The sequence below is a fragment of the Canis lupus genome, chromosome 12 (assembly GCF_003254725.2).
Source record: "Canis lupus dingo isolate Sandy chromosome 12, ASM325472v2, whole genome shotgun sequence".
NCBI classification, from domain to species: Eukaryota; Metazoa; Chordata; class Mammalia; order Carnivora; family Canidae; genus Canis; species Canis lupus.
In genome coordinates this window covers 28,427,898-28,447,169 of record NC_064254.1, presented here as the reverse complement: position 1 = coordinate 28,447,169, position 19,272 = coordinate 28,427,898, and the positions used below count along the sequence as shown (strand labels likewise).

General features: G+C 33.6%; 1 protein-coding gene across 1 annotated transcript in view; it reads left to right on the top strand.

The window, feature by feature from the left end:
- The window catches only part of EYS (eyes shut homolog), a 1,522,493-nt gene that overhangs the window by 448,404 nt on the left and 1,054,817 nt on the right, over positions 1–19,272 (top strand). The window contains exon 12 of the mRNA XM_025419151.3: positions 12,487–12,608. Coding sequence (XP_025274936.3) covers positions 12,487–12,608 — 122 coding nt within the window. The remainder of the gene's footprint in view (positions 1–12,486; positions 12,609–19,272) is intronic.

Here is a 19,272-nt window from a genome sequence, read left to right as displayed (position 1 = left end):
CAGGCTGAATTATGTTATCATTCTGCCATTTCTTACATTAAAGATGTTCCATTCTCTATCTTTTGCTGGGCTCAGACATTACTTGCATTAAACTTTCCCTTAGGCAATTCTGACAGTATTTCCAGCCATTGGACTCATTTGCACTATCTTTCAGAGTCAGTTGAATTGAAAACTTCTAAACAAGAAAAGGAGCACAGGATAATTTATTTAACCAGGATTATCATTTCTGTGGCTTCAGACTACAGGGCTCTCACTACATATGGTCATGAAAGAGCATGGAATGTCTCTAAAATATCTTAGGAATGTTTTTAAAATATTTAATTGGTCCATGTATGTTGAATAATAATTTCACTAATGGATTCCTATTTTTGGTTTATAATAACTTAAAAAGCATCTGATGTTGGTCAGAGATAAAGATAACTGAAGTACTTGTAGCAACCATCTTTGGAATGTAGGCTTTCTAATCAGAATATTAGCTTACCAAATGTAGAGAATTTTTGCCGAAGGAAAAACAGTATAGAGTGGCATTCAGAGTTACGCACACACATCATAGAAAACTTATTCAAAAAGACCTGAGTACAGTAATAGAGTACCAACGAGATATGAGTACAGTAATAATCAAGGAGATATGTGTAATAAGATGGCCAAAGGAACATAATTTTCAGCCTCAGTCAGCTAATTAAAATTAGAAAAATTTGTTGTTTTGCCACAAATTTATATACCTCTTATATCAACTCAATTGTTTTCTTAAAATAAATTTTTTCTCAAGTAATGTATTCAGAACTTGATGTATTTTTCTATTCCAATATAGTTTAAAGTAATAATAAAGAATTGATATATTATAATAAAATAAACCTGTAATTCTTATATACCAAGTGGTATAAGTATCCCATTTTGGGAAATGCTATATGATAATCTTCAAGCTGGGAAATGAAGAAAGAGAACTAATGATTTGGCCAAGTATACTTGGAGAACTGGATACTAACTGAGCAGTACTGATAAAAGTAGACTCACGAATAGAATAGAAATGAAAGGTTCGAAGAGATGAGAGCATAACGGATGGTGTCAAGGGTTGGAATTTCATGTTTTGAGGTATTGGAGGTTGAAAATGCCTGAGGGGAAATGAGAGCTAAGCTGTGGTTATGATTTTGGTTTGTGCTTATGCTTCAGTGTAGGTGAAGACCAAGAACATTGGATAATGGTTTCACAGTGCCCAATGATTGATAGATCAATAAAATAATTATAACAATAGCTAAATTGTAATGAATTTTTAATACATGAGTACACAGAAAAGCCCTTCAAAAATATACCCCCCAATAATCCTATTCTAAACCCAGTTTTGTAAATGAGAAGATAGGTTAGGTAAATTGTGCAATGGCATATGGACAGAAAATGGAAGTTCTGTTGCAACTCAAGCCTAGTGAGCACTGAAAAGTAGTATTGTTAGATTAAGAATAAGGAGAGGCTAAATGATGTAATAAAATAAACAGAATATATGAAAAGTCTCATAAATTCCTTTTGGACTTCTACCACTCTAATGAAGAGGCATGAATGTTTTTAGTATTGTTAGTTTATAGATGTCTCAGGTGTGACCAGTGTAAGTTACATGTACCTGTTGAGTATGTTAAACAGGAATTTTTAGAGGCAGCTGGGTGGATCAGATGGTAAGTGCTTGACTTTGGCTCAGGTCATGATCTCCAAGTCCTGCGGGCCCTGGGATGGAGCCCTGTGCCGTGCTTTCTACTCAGCAGGGGGTCTGCTTGACTCTTTCCCTCTGCTCCTCCCCCTGCTTGTGCTCACTCTCTCTCTCTCAAATAAATAAATAAAATATGAAAAAATAAAGGACATGAATTTTTATATGTATATATTTATGTCGTTTATAGATATAAATTAGTAGTATGGGAGAGAGTAATAGATCTCAAGAACTATTCTTGTTCACTCAAGTCAGATGATCACAATAAGACTTCTCTCATTTATACCAAAATATCTTTGAATAATGAGTAATTTGCAACGAACACATACAACAAAGACCATTAACCAATAGCAAAATGTTTCTTTGGGAAAGTTGGCTTTAAAGGGCTACATCCTGAATTAATAGTTGAGAGATGCCAAATATGAGAGGACATTTTTTTGTGATATCAAAATTTCTGGGGACAGATTTAGATTTGTAGATATATTGTTCAGTCACAATTAGTAGCAAGCATTTAGATATGCTTTAAAAAAACAAGCATTTAAATATGTGTAAGATATATGGGAAAGTGAAAGATATATGAAAATCTACATTAGGTCAGCTGGGATCTACATGAGTGAAAAAATCATGAACAGTAATTTAAGAAGGTACTATGAAAAATTCTTCCAAAATTATTTTTGTCTTAGAATTTTGCAATGATTGCTTAACATTTTACATTATTTTTCATGAAAATGATTATATAATACATGATTATAAACTGATTCCATATACCATGTACTCACAAATTACTTTGATTATTCATACTTAGAAATTTCCTTCTATTAAAAATATTTATAATAACAAGATAAAAGAAAATGACTGGAAAACTGTCAACTTCACACCACATATCAAAATTTAGCCATAGGGACTCTGCTTCATTTTTGTATATGACGATGGCTACTCATTTTATTCAATTAAAACACATTAAGGCAGGCAGCCCCGGTGGCTCAGTGGTTTGGCACCGCCTTCAGCCCGGGGTGTGATCCTGGAGTCCTGGGATCGAGTCCCGAGTTGGGCTCTCTGCATGGAGCCTGCTTCTCCCTCTGCCTGTGTCTCTGCCTCCCTCTCTCTTTGTGCCTCTCCTGAATAAATAAATAAAATCTTTAAAAAAAAAACACATTAAGACCAATTTCTCTCATATTCTTAGTGAATAAATATTAATTATTGTGACATAATAAGACATTTTTCTCTATGTGTTTTTAAAACATATTTTGCCTCATAAGCTGGTATGAGGAATTGGAAACAAAGACAAACTTTAGCAGTGTCTCTTTTAAGAAAAACTGTAAGTTATAAACCACTTACTGTGTCTCCAGCTGTCATTCCAGAACATAATTTTGTTAAACAGGAATTAACGAATCACTTAGGAGTGTTTCAGACAGCTGGTGGGAATGCATAGCACAATAGAGAGACCATTCTTGTTAATACTTAGCTCTTCTACGGAATATAAATAAAGCAATAAAAATATCTCTTTAAGATTGAAAAAGTTAATAGAAATTACCCAGTCTAATTTTATTGATTTAAAAATTGGGCCACCTGGGTGGCTCAGTGGTTGAGCTGCTGGCTGCCTTTGGCTCAGGTCATGATCCTGGGGTCCCAGGATGGAGTCCCACCTCAGGCTTCCTGAATGGAGCCTGCTTTTCCCTATGCCTGTGTCTCTGCCTTTCTCTCTCTCTCTCTCTCTCTTTCTCTGTGTGTGTGTGTCTCATGGATAAATAAGTAAAATCTTTAAAAAATAATAATAAAAATAAAAATTAAGACCACTTATAACTAAGTTAGGTGAGTGGCTTAATAGCCTACCTACATGTTCTAGACCAGAATCAAATACCCCCTCCTCCTCCTGGATATTTTAATCATTCATGTTAAATGCATAATATAAGTGGCTTAATATATTTATTACTTGTGGATAGAATGAAAACACAAGTCTACAATTCCTGACTCTAGAGGAAGGATGAAGGCAGAAAGGTAGGAAAGGAGGGAGAAAGAAGAAAGGAATACTTGTGTCTGATTATCCCGAGGAGAAGGAGGAGGAGTGATCAAATCAGCAACGTTAAATTCTAAAATGCCAAACACATCTTGGAGCCCTTGTTCTCATAATTTATTAAGAATTTTTTAAAAGATTTTATTTATTTATTCATGAGAGACACAGGGAGAGAGGCAGAGAGGCAGGCAGAGGGAGAAGCAGGCTCCATGCAGGGAGCCCGACGTGGGATTCGATCCTAGTGTCTCCAGGATCACGGGCTGAGCGGAAGGTGGAGCTAAACCTCTGAGCCCCCCACCCCCCCCCGGGCTGCCCTCATAATTTATTAAATTTGAGAATAACACATTCGCTTTTAGGAGTTATTATTAGATTGAAGGGATATTCAAAATTATAGTGCACGCTTTTCTAAGCATTGTTACAGGGTCCTAGCCCTTCCTGCCCTCTGCTTTCTCTTACTGTTACGGATTTCTACTGCAAAGGTAGTTTTTTGGCCTGTGATAAAACCATGATAGTCAACCATAAGACAAAATGGTCCTCTTATCATGAAGTGTAACCTACAGATATACAAAGCATTTAAACTGTTAAGATCATGAGAAACAAAGCCAGTTTACATTAAGACTTTCTAATCGGTGCTCTTCTGTGATGCACTAGAATTCTCTCGGCAACTGCTAGGAGGTAATTATGTTGAAAAAAAGGGGAGGGATCCCTGGGTGGCGCAGCGGTTTGGCGCCTGCTTTTGGCCCGGGGCACGATCCTGGAGACCCGGGATCGAATCCCAGGTCGGGCTCCCGGTGCATGGAGCCTGCTTCTCCCTCTGCCTGTGTCTCTGCCTCTCTCTCTCTCTCTGTGACTATCATAAATTTTAAAAAAAATTTAAAAAAAAAGAAAAAAAGGGGAAAAAAGGTGGGGGGAGGGATCCCTGGATGGCTCAGCTGTTAAGCATCTGCCTTCGGCCCAGGGTGTGATCCTGGAGTCCCAGAATCGAGTCCCACGTAGGGCTCCCTGCATGAAGCCTGCTTCTCCCTCTGCCTGTGTCTCTGCCTCTCTCTCTCTCTCTCTCTGTGTCTTTCATGAGTAAATAAATGCAATCTTTAAAAAAAAAAAAGGAAAAAAAGTACAAAAACACTACACTATGTGGTATCTGCTGAAAATTTTTCCTTTAACTCCAAAAATAAGCTTTGATTCAGGTGGCATTAAATTCAGTTATATTTATATAATGTAGAATTCATGATATATATGCATCTTTCATATATGTTAGATGTGTCTATAATTATATGCAATATGTTATGTATATACATGTACATAATATAGTATTACGCATAAAAGCTTTCTGTTTAAATCTAAAGAAAGCCTCTACCTAATCTTCTAGAACTTAAAATAAAAACCCTAATAAATTAAAAATGTTAACAAGAGCCAAAGTTTTACAAAACATAAATCAATAGATTGAAGAACATGTTCAAAATATCCTTATGCTATCTCATGTTCATTATTTTATTTACTTCACCAAGTGATAACATGATATCTTGTAAGGGAGTGTTGGAAATTATCTAAAATAATATGCAAATATTGTGTTATTTGTTTGGTATCTGTTTCTACCACTGCTGTGAAAACTCATCGCTTACTTTTCTAATTTTTTAGATGCTCATTTTTCTTGGGAGTGCTGAGTTCCGTACTTGTGGTTTGAAAACTTTCAGACACACTGCTTTACATATATCTTGAGACTGCAGATATCCCATGACTACATCCTTCAATCAAAGCAGTGATTTTTCTTCGCTCTGCTCTCTATCACAATCAAGTTCAGTGAGGATGATCATTGCTATATCTAACCTGAAAATAACTCATAGAGTCAGGGTGGTTCTCTTTAGTCCATACTTGTACAGTTCAAGCTGCATGCTTACAACATCTGTTATAAACCAATTAATATCAGTTATAATGTTAATATCATGGCTTTCTCCTTTGCCATCTCTATTATGAGTAAGGGGTATGATTATTGGTCACTACTGTTTGCATGGCATCATGTTGGTATCAACTGGACCATCTAGCAACTTTCTGATACACAGAGAAAAAGAGAATATGGTAATTCATGTAACAGGATTATTCAAAGTACCTGATTTGAAGATTTCCTTATAATTCTCAGGTTGTCTTCAAGGTACATTTCAAAAGAAAATATTTCTGAATTTACTAATTTACCAGGTGTTGTTAATTAATTTTTTAAAGCTACATTTGCAAAAACTAAGGTCGTCAAGAGCCATGAGTTCTAATTCCAGTTTTGCCACCAGCGAGATATAGTAGCTTGAGTAAGTCTGAACTGGACTTCAGTTTCTTCATTATAAAATGAAATAGGTTGGGTGGATTAGTGTTTTTCAGTCTGTATTTTGAGACTCGTGGAGGGTTAATAATGTCCTCAGGGGCAGGTGGGGAAGGGCAAGAGTGGATAAAACAGCCAAATGAATAGGATTCTAGGTTTCCTTTCCTTGCTTCACTCAGAGCACATCTGCTTTATGCTACTTTATTTCTTTTCACTCCCTAGGGAATTATGTTTGTATGAGGGTTTCCTATTTAAAATTAATAAAAATTGTTAAAACCACTAGAACAAATAGTCTACTATTTAAAACAGCTTTGAGTAATAAAAACTGTACAATTTTGTGGCTTTTCTAATGTGCCAGGAAATTTGATTACGATAAAAGGAACTACATATTATCTTTCTATGAAATATTTTATATTTGTGAAGATTTTATTTATTTATTATTTATTTATTTATTTATTTATCATTTATTTATTCATTTATTTGACAGAGAGAGCAAGCAGGGGGAAGAGTAGAGGGGGAGAGAGAAAGGAGAGGGAGAGATTTCCAAGTAGACTCCCTACCTAGCACTGGGCAGATTTGGGGCTGGATCTCAAGACCTTGAAATCATGACTTGAGCCAAAACCAAGAGTTGATATGTAACCAACTGAGCCACCCACGTGCCCCCTTTCTGTGAAATATTTTAGAAAAAGCCTGAAGAGGGGAAAAAAGTGATGCTTAGTTTATGGTATGCTTGCATTATCATTGTCATTTGACTTTCAGACCAAAAAGTAATTGTCCCAAATATTTACACTATCTATACCAGAACTGCATTCATATTTTGGCATCTTTTTGTTTGTGATAGTCTTTCAGAATACATTTTTTTGTATTCTAAAATATTATATATGTCCTGGGGATAAAGTTTTGGGTAATCGACTATATCTCCAGTTGTCAAGGAAAGCAGTATTCAAGATATTAGAAATATGTCTGATGACAGATGAGTTATTTTCCCATGGTAGCTATATTATTAGTAAAGAATAAAATTCTAATTCTGGTATCCTAAGCCCTTTTAGTCTAGCTTAATATTTCTTCTTGAAAAGGGAAAAAAGGAAAGAAGGAAGGCAGGAAGAGTAGAAAGTAGAGAGAGAAGGGTAGACAGGAAGGAAGGAAGGCAGAAAGAAAGAAGGGATGGAAGGAAGGGAGAAAAGAGGAAAAAAGAAAAGATAAAAGAAAGGAAAAGAGAAAGAAAGGAAGGAAGGAAAGGGAAGGAAAGAAAGAAAGTGTTAAAGGTAAGGAAACCCTTTGGAAAGGAAGGCAAATAGTTTACGAAGGTAAGACATTTAAGAAGAGAACTAAATTATAGTGAATTAATTATAATGAAAGAATTAATTGTAATGAAAGTGGAAATTTATACTTAAAGCCATTTCCTCATTTAGAAAAAGTACTAGAATACTAATCTGCTTTTCTTATTATTAACAAAAAAAAATCATTGCATGAAAACATAACTAAGTTTCTTACAGTTTTATATTTCCTTTAGAAAGTGTTTTTAAAAGGTCAATATAGTTTGATTTATGCCCTATCAACCTTCACATCTAACATGGCTTTTCATTCTCTTCATATATTACATTTCCCCAAGTTAAAGAAACTGTTTTTCTAAAACAGTTCTGCCTTGAAAGTACCACTCAATTTAACATGTATTTTCAGTGCCTTGTTTCAAAATATGTTCAATCAAATTCAGCATTTATAACTTTTTATAGAAATCGTTTTTAAATATTCCATTAACTTTCTGTCAGAATAATACATATTATTTCACTTTAGATTTAAATCGCTAAGATAAATCATTTCTGTAGTTGAAGAAATCATATTAATATAGTTTTGTTTGTTTTTAAGAATAATATTACTGCATTTATCTAATCCTGAGTATCATTATATGCAGTATTTGGCAATCTTTTTGCCTATAGCCAATTTTGTAAATCTTTATAGATTAAAATGAATTTAAAAAAATAACATTAAAAGGAAACAGACTATAAGTCAATAGGCAGAGCTTGTTATTCTTACAAAGATTGACTTTATTATGAGTTTTACTTCATTTCTTAAAAATTTCATTAAAGAAAAAAAATCTTTGTTATTCTGCCTAGATATGAGTAATGAGTCTGAAAAGAGACCACAATTTGAATTTTTTATTATTTTTATTCTTTTGGTGTGTATCTAAATTTTTAGGACTCTAAAAGTAAGTTTTACATAAGAAATATTTTTGTAAGAAATTTTGTCACTAAGATTGAATCAAGTATAATGATCTCAGTATGTAAACATTTTTCATAATGGAACTAACCCAATTTTTCTTTTATTGGGATTTCCAATCCTTATAGAACTTGTTTTTAGTTGAATGTTTATTTGAAGGGTTATTTAAATATATTCTAAAATATAATCTTTCTTGTTAGCAAAATGAGATGATTTAATATCTAAAAAGTTCCTAAACAAAATATTCACTATGGCTATATTATTACCAATTAGTATCATATATATCTTATGTTTTAACATCTGTTCTTTTAGTCAAATATAAGACAGTATTCCAAATACTGATGATAAATGAACAAAAAACATTAAGTCCCTGCCTTCTTAAAATTTATATTTTTCATTTATATTTTACAGTAGAAAAAAACACAATAAAATATTTTTAAATATCATAAGTACTAAGTGGAAAATAGAATACGCATATGAGTAACTAATGTACTTTAAAAGTATCAAGAAAGATAAATAGTAATTATGAGAGGAAAGTATACTGTAGGAAATGATCAAGGTTCAGGTAGAATGTGACCTTTGTTTTAACCTTGAGAAGACAATAAACTTTGGAAGCTGGGTTTGGGGGACTTGAGCAACCGTATTTCACATGGGAAAAATGTCCAAGAAGCAGGAATCAGAGACTGAGGAATAGTTCTGACTACCTGAATAATTCACTGGATAAAAGAACATTTTAGGGGTGACTGATAGGCTCAGTCTGTTAAGTGTCCAACTCTTGATTTTGGCTCAGGTCATGATATCAGGATCATGAGACTGAACCCAAGTTGGTTCTGCACTGGGCATGGAGCCTGCTTAAGATTCTCTTTTGCCCGCTCTCTCTGCCCCTCCCCCCTCCAAAGAACATTTTATTTGAAGTTTACTGGTATCTTCCTGTAAGTCAGATATCAAATGAAGTTCTATACTAAGTACCCATTTAATCCTCACACCCTTATCAATCAGGTACCATTATTTCTGATGTTCCTTAAGATTCAATATACATGATTATAATTACATAGCTAATAATTCATGGAGCCCAGTTCAAATCCTGGCTGGCTATCACCAAGTATCCACAACCTTAAACACTGCGATACATTCTCAGATGTTGTTTTTTTTTAAAATGTGTTTATTCTCCATTCCTAAAAAGGATATATTTTACTGGGCATAGACTTTTAGGTTGATAGTTATTTTCTTTCACTCTATTAGGATATTTGTTACTGGGTTCTTGCTTCTACTACTGGGAAGTAAGGTATAAGCCTTGGCCCTTTGAAGGTAATGTGTAATTATTTCTCGGATGCTTTTAAAATTTACTCTTCATCCTCCTCCCTAGATGAATTTTCTTTATACTTATTCAGCATAGGTCTGGAGAGCTTCCAAAATCTCTGGTTACTCTCTTTCATTATTTTTGGACAATATGGTTTTTGGTAATATGGTTTAAAAATAGTATTCTATATTATTTAAAATTACTGGAATTAATTAACTTTTTAATATTGAATGGGAAAGCGCTTTGTGCAAAGTGTCTCAATTCAGGAAAATGCTTCTGAATTAAGTAAGCAATGGATTAATAGAAATACTTGAACTCTGGGTTGTCTCTAGTACATATTCATTTCTGCTTTCTTCAAAATTTATATTGTTAATGTTTAATATTTTAAAAATCTATTTCCCTGATTTTTTTTAACATTTCCTTTTCATACAGATTTCATATCTAGAGATCACTGCTGTGGTACCTGACACTTTAATGATAATTATACTATTAAATTGATTATAATTTTCTACCTATTATTAAATCATCAAGAACACCAATAATTATTAGCTTTTAAGGAATGCATGGCTTTAATGGGAAAGATATATGATTGGCTTTTTGACTCACTTGCTAAATTAGTTTCAAATTATTACTGAGATGTCAAAATAAAAACCAGCAGTAAACTTGTGTATTTGTCTTTACAAAAATGATTCGTACCTCTTAGAAAGTGAACAGAGCACCTCATTTGTCCCAAAGATTTATGCATATGTTATCCATCCCTCTCCACCTTAATTTCCATCACTGAGTTGGGTAGTTTCTCCATTTACCCACAGAAGACACTTCCTTTGCTTACTGTAGAATTGCTTTCATTTAAAATAAATATAATTGGGATGCCTGGGTGGCTCAGTCATTGAGCATCTGTCTTTGGCTCAGGTGGTGATCCCAGGGTCCTGGGATTCAGGCCCGCATCAGGCTCCCTGCAGGGCCCTGCTTCTCCCTCTGCCTATGTCTCTGCCTCTCCCTCTGTGTCTCTCATGAATAAATAAGTAAAATATAAAATAAAATAAATATTATTTTTACATCAATTTTCATGTAAGTCCTTTTTCAATGCTTACAAAAAAGGGAAGGAAAAATAATGAGCTAAATACAATCAGTGAAAACTTTCCAAATACAACAAACTCACTGAGAACATTAACAATGTAGAGGCCACAATGCGTGAGAAAATTACTGCTAAAATCCAGCAAATCATGAGTAGTATTAATGAGTACTCTGGAGAATTAACACATATGTCAAGAATAAAGCCCGGTGTTGACAATGTGGTGGCTCTCGTCCTCTGCTTTTCAGCTGCTCACAAGCCATGGCAAACCAATTGGCCCTATTAAACCAGTGGCACTTCTCATATATTTGAATTATTATAACCTAAATGCAAGTACATAGAGCGTGAGTTTATTTGTTTCTCTGATTAATATGTTGTTGGACTGTAATGTACAAAACAAATTTGCTATCTGCCTGGCAAACATATAGAATCCTCTTGAAATCTGTTTTAGTTGCTTCGGATTTTACATTACCTTTCCTATCATATTTATTCTTTTTCATGTGTTCAACCAACATGTATTAAGTATCTATTAGGTGCCAGACATTTTCAAGAAGCTGGAATGTATTAAAGTAGAACAAGTTCTTTAATCTCAGGGAGCTCCTGCTCCACATATATGTGCGTATAACTATGTAGATTTCTTAACTCTATTTGCAAATGGAGACACTGGGTTGCCTTCATCTAGCACAGCTCTGTCTAATGGAAAAGCAATGAGACCTGTGTGTGTGTTTTAAATTTCCTAGTAGCCATGTTAAAAAAAAGTTAAAGGAACAGGTGAAATCAATTTTAATATGTTCTATTTAACTCTTCATATTCAAATTATTACCATTTTAACATGTAAGTAATAAATTATTAGTAAAATGCTTTACGTTCTTTTTTTTTTTGTACTAAATCTTCAAAATTCAATCACATTTCAGTTGATACCAGCCACATATCAATGCTCTATAACCACATGTGGCTAGTTGCTATTATATAGAACAGTGAAGATGAAGAGAACAGCTAACACTGATTTTAGTGCTTTTTATTCTTCTAGATCTAGAATCTCTAAATGTTCAGAGTCCCAATTTTTTTTACAAGAGCCCTATTCTTTGAAAGTATTTTTAGAAGTGCCTGGCTGGCTCAGTTGGTTAAGCCTCTGCTTTAGGCTCAGGTCATTATCCCAGGGATCAAGCCCACATAGGGCTCCATGAATAGGGTGTAGCCTGCTTTTCCCTCTCCCTCTGCCTGCCGCTTCCCGTACTGGTGCTCACTCTCTCTCTCTCTCTCTGTTGAATAAAGAAAGATAAATAAAATATTTTTAAAAAGAAAGTATTTTTAATATATAAATTATTGTTCCACAGTGCTTTGAGATGTTTTCTTTTGTTTGTTCCCAATCCTGGAAAAGTGATTTTACTTTTAATATTTTGAATATTTGTTAAAGGACTATTTTATCTGTTAGAAAAATGGTATACAAATTTTTGCAACTTTAGTTGACCAGCAATACTGTATTGACATAGATTATTTGTAAATAATGCAACAAAACTGTCAGAAGGTTTATTTGTTATAGTTACATATTTTTTTAACTTGTGAGCTGAGTGATGTATTTAGTTAGTTTTATACAATCACTAACCATCATATTACTGATATGATTTTTATATTAAAATGTTTAACAAAACCAGTATTGTATTGTGAGCATTATGCATATTTAGTGTTACTGAATTAGATACTAAAGAATACTGTTCACATTGTTTTTAAATTGTGGTAAAAGTAATTTGGGGGAAATATTGATATGCTATAAAAGTTAAAATAGACAAAAATTGACAGAGCAACATAGCGAGGAATAATAACTATATTTAATAGCAAGAAATACCCCAAAGGTTATATAATTTTTATATTCCCTTAGAGCTACCAGTGTGTGTGCTTAACTGGTTGGGAAGGAAGTTTTTGTGAACAAGAATCCAATGACTGCAAAATGAATCCTTGTAAGAACAATTCTACCTGTACTGACCTTTACAACAGCTATCAGTAAGTATTTATCATTTTCTTCATGAAATTACTTGAACTGTTCAGTGTCCTTGGGATAATTCCAGACATTATTTTCACTTTTCACTCATTAGGTAAAATAATGATCTCTAGATGAAGAACCTTTTCTTGACAAGATAGTGTCAACATTTATTTGAAATTTGTGTCAAAAAGTAATAAACACGGGGCTCCTGGGTGACTCAGTCACTTGAGCATCTGCCTTTGGCTCAGGTCAGGATCCTGCTCAGTGGGATACCTGCTTCTCCCTCTCCCTCTGCCTGCCACTCCCCCTGCTTGTGCTATCTCTCTCTCTCTCTCTCAAATAAATAAAATATTTTTTAAAAAAAAGTAATAAACAAGATTAAACTTGGAAATGCAATGCCCAGATATAGCACATGTTACAAATGCATTTACTTCTTCAAAATGTACTTTTATCATATCAGTGTTTTGGATCATTCCATGCAAAGAGAGTACCACCATATGACTCCTCTGTGGGTCTGTTGAATTAAAACTTTTGCTTTATTACCTGGGGATTATCACGAATTTGGATTACTTTCACCAGAATATTGATACATTTTTACATTAATTAGTCCATACTTTCCATAATCCAGTCGTATTAGTTTTTTTTTAACTTTTTTTTTAAGATTTTATTTATTTATTCATGAGAGACACACAGAGAGAGGCAGAGACACAAGCAGAGGGAGAAGCAGGCCCCTTGCAAGGAGCCCAAGATGGGACTCCATTCTGGGACCCCAGGACCACAGCCTGAGACAAAGGCAGATGCTCAACCACTGAGTCATCCAGGTGTCCCTGTATTAGTTTTTTAGATGAGAAACCTGAAGAAGCTCTTAATAGAAATTCTGAATAGCTACTGCTATTATTCCAATAACCAAATATATATTGGTAAAATAGCTTTCATTTTTAACTTGTTCGGTATACTTCAGGTCTCTCAAGTAGATGCAGAACCAGGTATACTGTAATTAGAATGATTTTCTTCTTGTCACAGAAGCAGATTAATTGAATACAAAAATACTTAGATGATTATTTTTTCAGGGATAAATCAAGATGATTTCAGAGCATCCTCTAAAATAACTCATACACTATTTCATCGTATGATTACAATTGATGATTCTGGATATCTCAAGCATGGTTTTGACAAATATTTTGTCAAAAATATTCTCATTTTTGGTGACTGAAATGGGATATAAAATCCAGACTGATCAACACCAGGCAGTTTATTTCATTTAAAGACAATTCTGAAATATCTGGCCATAGTTTAATTTATATTTCAATGACTGTAAAAGAAAAAAAATGAACATTTTTTTATATAGAAAAGCTCACAGTACCAGTAGTTGACATTAGTTTAAAATATATAAAAATCCAAAAATCCAGAGCTATTTTTTGTGACACTATCAATTATTGAAATTGATGTCATCACAAATTAATATGCCTTCCCATCTATGTATATCTTAAGAGAAACAATCAACTTTTGTTGAGCTAGGAAAGAAAAACTTCTCATAGTTGTCTATATTTATTTTTCTTAAATGACTATTAATTATAACCTACAATGTGTAATATACAATGTATATGAAAGATTCTGATATATGCTTTTTAGGGTTCAGCTTTTTCTATAATTCCTAAGATAATTTGTTTATGCATTTGTGTTCGTGTATACTCAGACTGTCTGTCACCTCTAGACAAACCCCATCAGAAACATATGCGTGGTTGAAAAAGTTGGGTTAATAACTTATTGCCATAAGGGACAACACACAGTATGTAAATCCATGTGACATTTCAGTAAAGGATGTTGGAAAGGACTTAGAGGTTCGAGCTTATGACATATAATTTTGGAGAGGGTTTCAGAAAGTAGGCCTTTGGCCTGGATAAGGAGACCTTCAGGAAGTGGGAAGGATTATCTACATTCATAATAAATCTTACCTAGGAGAAAGGAAGATTGGACAGAGGTGAAAACCAAAGTCTCTAAAGAGACAGCAACCATTTATATCAACCATGGTAGGAGAATGTTTGGCTATTGTGGTTTAGATAATATTCAAGTTTTTGTCTGTATTTAGATATAATTACAGAGTAGGCTTATCTTTGTAATGATAAATCAGGGTCATGGAGTAGTTTTGTCTCATTTTGATGTTCTGTGAAATTATCTGTTTAAATGTTCAGCAGCAGAACACCAAGATCTAGCTATAAACCTAGTTTGTAGTGCCTGGCCAGCTCCTGGATATCCTTGCTGGTAGTTTTGCTTTCTCTTTCCCAAAATACTGTATCATATACATGTGTAGAGAAAAATATATGATGTTTGTGTTTATGTGAAATATATCACTTATGTTTCCCATTTATTTGTCCAAAATATATTATTTTCATAATGTGTATCAAATAGAAAGAGAAGACTCCAATATTAATTTATTATCCAACACAATACTTTTATTTAGATAATTGCTATTTGATGTAGATATCTTAAAGATATAAAACAAAATAAGCAACAAAATTTATAAGGTTTATTTAAAAATACTTTTTTTTAATATTTATGAGACATAATCAGTCTTTAAATAACTCTGACACCACTAATTGTGAACTCTTAATGACTGAAATTTATAAATGTATCAGAAAACTTCCACTTAACACAAACTCTCAGTCATTTTATCATTCCTTGGATTTTTGATAGATTACTGATTTTACTTCCAGATACTGTTTTACTTTTTTAGAAGTCCAGATGGAGTATGTCTTTCTGGTTGGGTTTCTTCTTTGTGATTTTAAAGATTATGTGTTAATATTAATATTATATTAATATTGGCTTTAGCAGGTTGCAAAAAGAGAAGGTTCACTAAACGCTGTCAGTGAAGAAAATAATATTACATGTGTTATATATAAATATGATGGCTCACAATTTAGGAATTTCCTTATCAAGGAAATTATTTTTCATAGATTTTTTGAAACATAATTTGCATACTTTATAAGTCACTCTTTGAAAGAGTACAATTCAGGAGTTCTTAATATATTCAAAGAGAAGTGAAACTATTACACTACCTCATTTTAGAACTTTTAAAAAATTTATTATTATTTTTAAATATTTTATTTTTTTAATTATTCATGAGAGACCCAGAGAGAAGAGAGAGAGGCAGAGACACAGGCAGAGGGAGAAGCAGGCTCCATGAAGGAAGCCGGATGTGGGACTGGTTCCCAGGACTCCAGAATCATGCGCTGAGCTCAAAGCAGACGCTTTAACCACTAAGCCACCCAGGGATCCCTCTAGAACTTTTTTCCCTAAAGATTTTATTTATTTATTCATGAGAGAACACACACAGAGAGAGGCAGAGACACAGGCAGAGGAAGAAGCAGGCTCCATACAAGAAGCCCGATGCGGGACTCGATCCTGGAATTCTGAGATCACACCCTGAGCCAAAAAGCAAGATGTTCAACCGCTGAGACACCCAGGCGTCCCGTTTTAGAACATTTTCATATCCACACTCATGAGTGGTCCCCCCGGCCCTGCTCTCCTACCTTAGGCCTTGCAAACCACTAATTTGTATTTTGTCTCTGTGGATTTACCTGTTCTGCACATTTCACATAAATGGAATCAAGCAATATGCCATTTTTTTGGAGCAACTTACCACACTTGTTATGTTTTCAAGGCTTATACTGTGCCAAGTATCAGTAGTTCATTCCTTTTTATTGCCAAATAATATTACATGTATGGTTATAATGCCTTTGGCCAATCAAGTTCAGTACTGGTCTGTCCTTTGAATGAACCAATTTTGACTTTCATTGTTTTTCTGTCTTTTTTATTCTCTATTTCATTAATCTAATTATTTCTCCCTTCTGCTTGCTCTGGGTTTAGTTTTCTTTTTCTAGTTTCTTTAGGTGAAGGGTGACGTGATTGCTTTGAGATCTCTGTTCTTTTTTAATACAGGTGTTTATAGTTGTAAATTTCACTTCAAGCACTGCTTTAGCTACATCTCATTTTTTTTAATGGTTTGTATATTCATTTTCATTTATCTCAAAATATTTCCTAGTTTCCCATGTGTTTTATTCTTGACTCATTGGTTATTTGGGAGTGTGTTATTTAATTTTTACTTACTTGTGAATTCCCTATATTTCTTATGATTTCTGCTTTTATTGTAGCAGAAAACTTATTTTGTGTGAGTTAAATATTTTAAAATTTACTGAGGCATAGGGGCACCTGGGCGGCTCACTTGGTTAAAGCCTTTGACCTCAGCTCAGGTCATGATCCCAGGGTCCTCGAATTGAGCCCCTCATCAGGCTCCTTTAGCAGAGAGCCTGCTTCTCCTTCTCCCTCTGTCTCTCTTCCTCGCAGCACATGCTTTGTCTCCCTCTCTCAAATAAATAAAGTCTTTAAAAAAACTAAAATTTACTGAGGCATATATTATAACCTAACATAGTTCTATATGTATTTGACAAGAATGTGTATCTACAGTTGTTATGTAAAATGTTCTCTAAGGATCTTTTAAGTCTAGTTAATTTATATGTTGATCAAGTCTTCTACATCCTGCATCTTCTGCCAACTTGTTCTATCCATTATAAAGTCTGCAATTGTTATTGTTGAATTATTTATTAATCCTTTCAATCTGCCACATTTTATTTAATTTACTTAAGTTAGATCTTAAGGATCTAACATCTGATTGTTAGATCTTACTGATGGACTTAAATATTTATAAAATGTCCTTCTTTATCCTAATTTTTTTTTTTTTTTTGCACATTTACTTTGCCTGATATTAGTATAACCGTCTTGGACTTTTCTTAGATTTTTTTTTTATTATGGATGGCATAGTATATATTTTTATTTTTAACCTATTTGTGACTTTGAATATAAAACTTATAGACTGATTTGACTGTTTTTAAAAATCCATCCCATCTATTATCTTTATTAAAATATCTACTTAATTTAAATTTGACTTTACTAATGAATTCAGTTTATTTCTTTTTTATTTTTTTTAAGATTGTATTTATTTATTCATGAGAGACAGAGAGAGAGGCACAGACACAGGCAGAAGCAGGCTTCATGCAGGGACCCTGATGTGGGACTCGATTCCAGGTCTCCAGGATCACACCCTGGGCTGAAGGCAGTGCTAAACCACTGAGCCACCCGGGCTGCCCATGAATTCAGTTTATATATGTGATTTCCTTTTATTTTAAATATGTTTTATCTTTTTTGTTCCTCTGTTATTCCATTATTGCCTTCTCTTGTGTTAGTTTTTTTCTGGTATTACAATTTAATTTCCTTTTTATTTTTACTATACCTTTTTACTTAGTTTCTTAGTGGTTATCCTATAGATTGTAATTAACTTCTTAACTAAAACAACCTACATAGTATTAATACTGACTTAATTTCAGTAATACACAAAAACTTTGCTCCACCATTGCTTCAATCTCTTCCACCTCCTTTAGGCTATTATTAATTATAAGCCTATCAACACAATTTTATAGTATTGTTTTATGCACTCTTTTAAATCAGATAGGAAACGAAGAGAGTAGAAAGCAAAAATACCTTTATACTGTCTTTTGTTTTTACCTATATAGTTACCATTACAGTGCTCTTTATTTCTGTGTGTGAATTCAGATTACTGTATAGTATATTTTCATCTTAAGTAAAGGATTTTCTTTACTATTTCCTATAGGGCAGGTCTGCTGATGATGAATTCTCTCAGTTCTGTTTTTACTGGGAATGTTTTAATTTTTCCTTTCATTTAAGGGATAGCTTTAAGAGATAGCTTACAGTCTTTTACTTTCAGGACTTAAAGTACCTCTGGACTCACGGTTTCGTATAAGTCAAATCTTAATTGCACTGAGGATCCCTTGTATATAATGAACCATTTTCTTTTAATGCTACCAAAATTCTTTGTCATTTGACAGTTTGACTGTCATGTGATTAGCCTTCTATGTCTGAATTTATTTTACCTGAAGATCATTGAGCTTCATGGAGTATAGATTAATATTTCAATCTACTATCTATATTAATAATTTTCATCAAATTTAGAAAGTTTGGCCTTTATCTCTTCAAATATTTATTTATTTTTCTCTCTCTCTTCTGATTCTAGAACTCTCACATGTGTATATTAATGTTCTTCTGGTGTCCCACATGTCTCTGAGACTCTGTTCATTTTTCTTTCTGATCTTCAAGATCAATAATCTTAATTGATTTATGGGATGAGCATTGGGTGTCCTACTATATGTTGGAAAATGGAATTTAAATTTAAATTAAAAAAAATAAAAAATTGGGATCCCTGGGTGGCGCAGTGGTTTAGTGCCTACCTTTGGCCCAGGGCGTGATCCTGGAGACCCGGGATCAAATCCCACATCGGGCTCCTGGTGCATGGAGCCTGCTTCTCCCTCTGCCTATGTCTCTGCCTCTCTCTCTCTCTCTCTCTCTCTCTCTCTGTGACTACCATAAATAAATTAAAAAGAAAAAAAGAAAAAAATTTGTTCAATATTATTAGTGGTGGTAGAATTTCTATTCTTGTAATAAAAATAGTATGTCTATTTATGCTAAAAGATAAAATAAAAGTAAATAAAATTCATCTTGAAGATAAAGTACAAGAACAGTAAAGACAAGAAAGGAGGATGGGGATGAGAAAGTGGTGATTCTCTCCTAGTGTTATGTACATAACAATGTGTTGTATATAAAACAGAGTGGTCA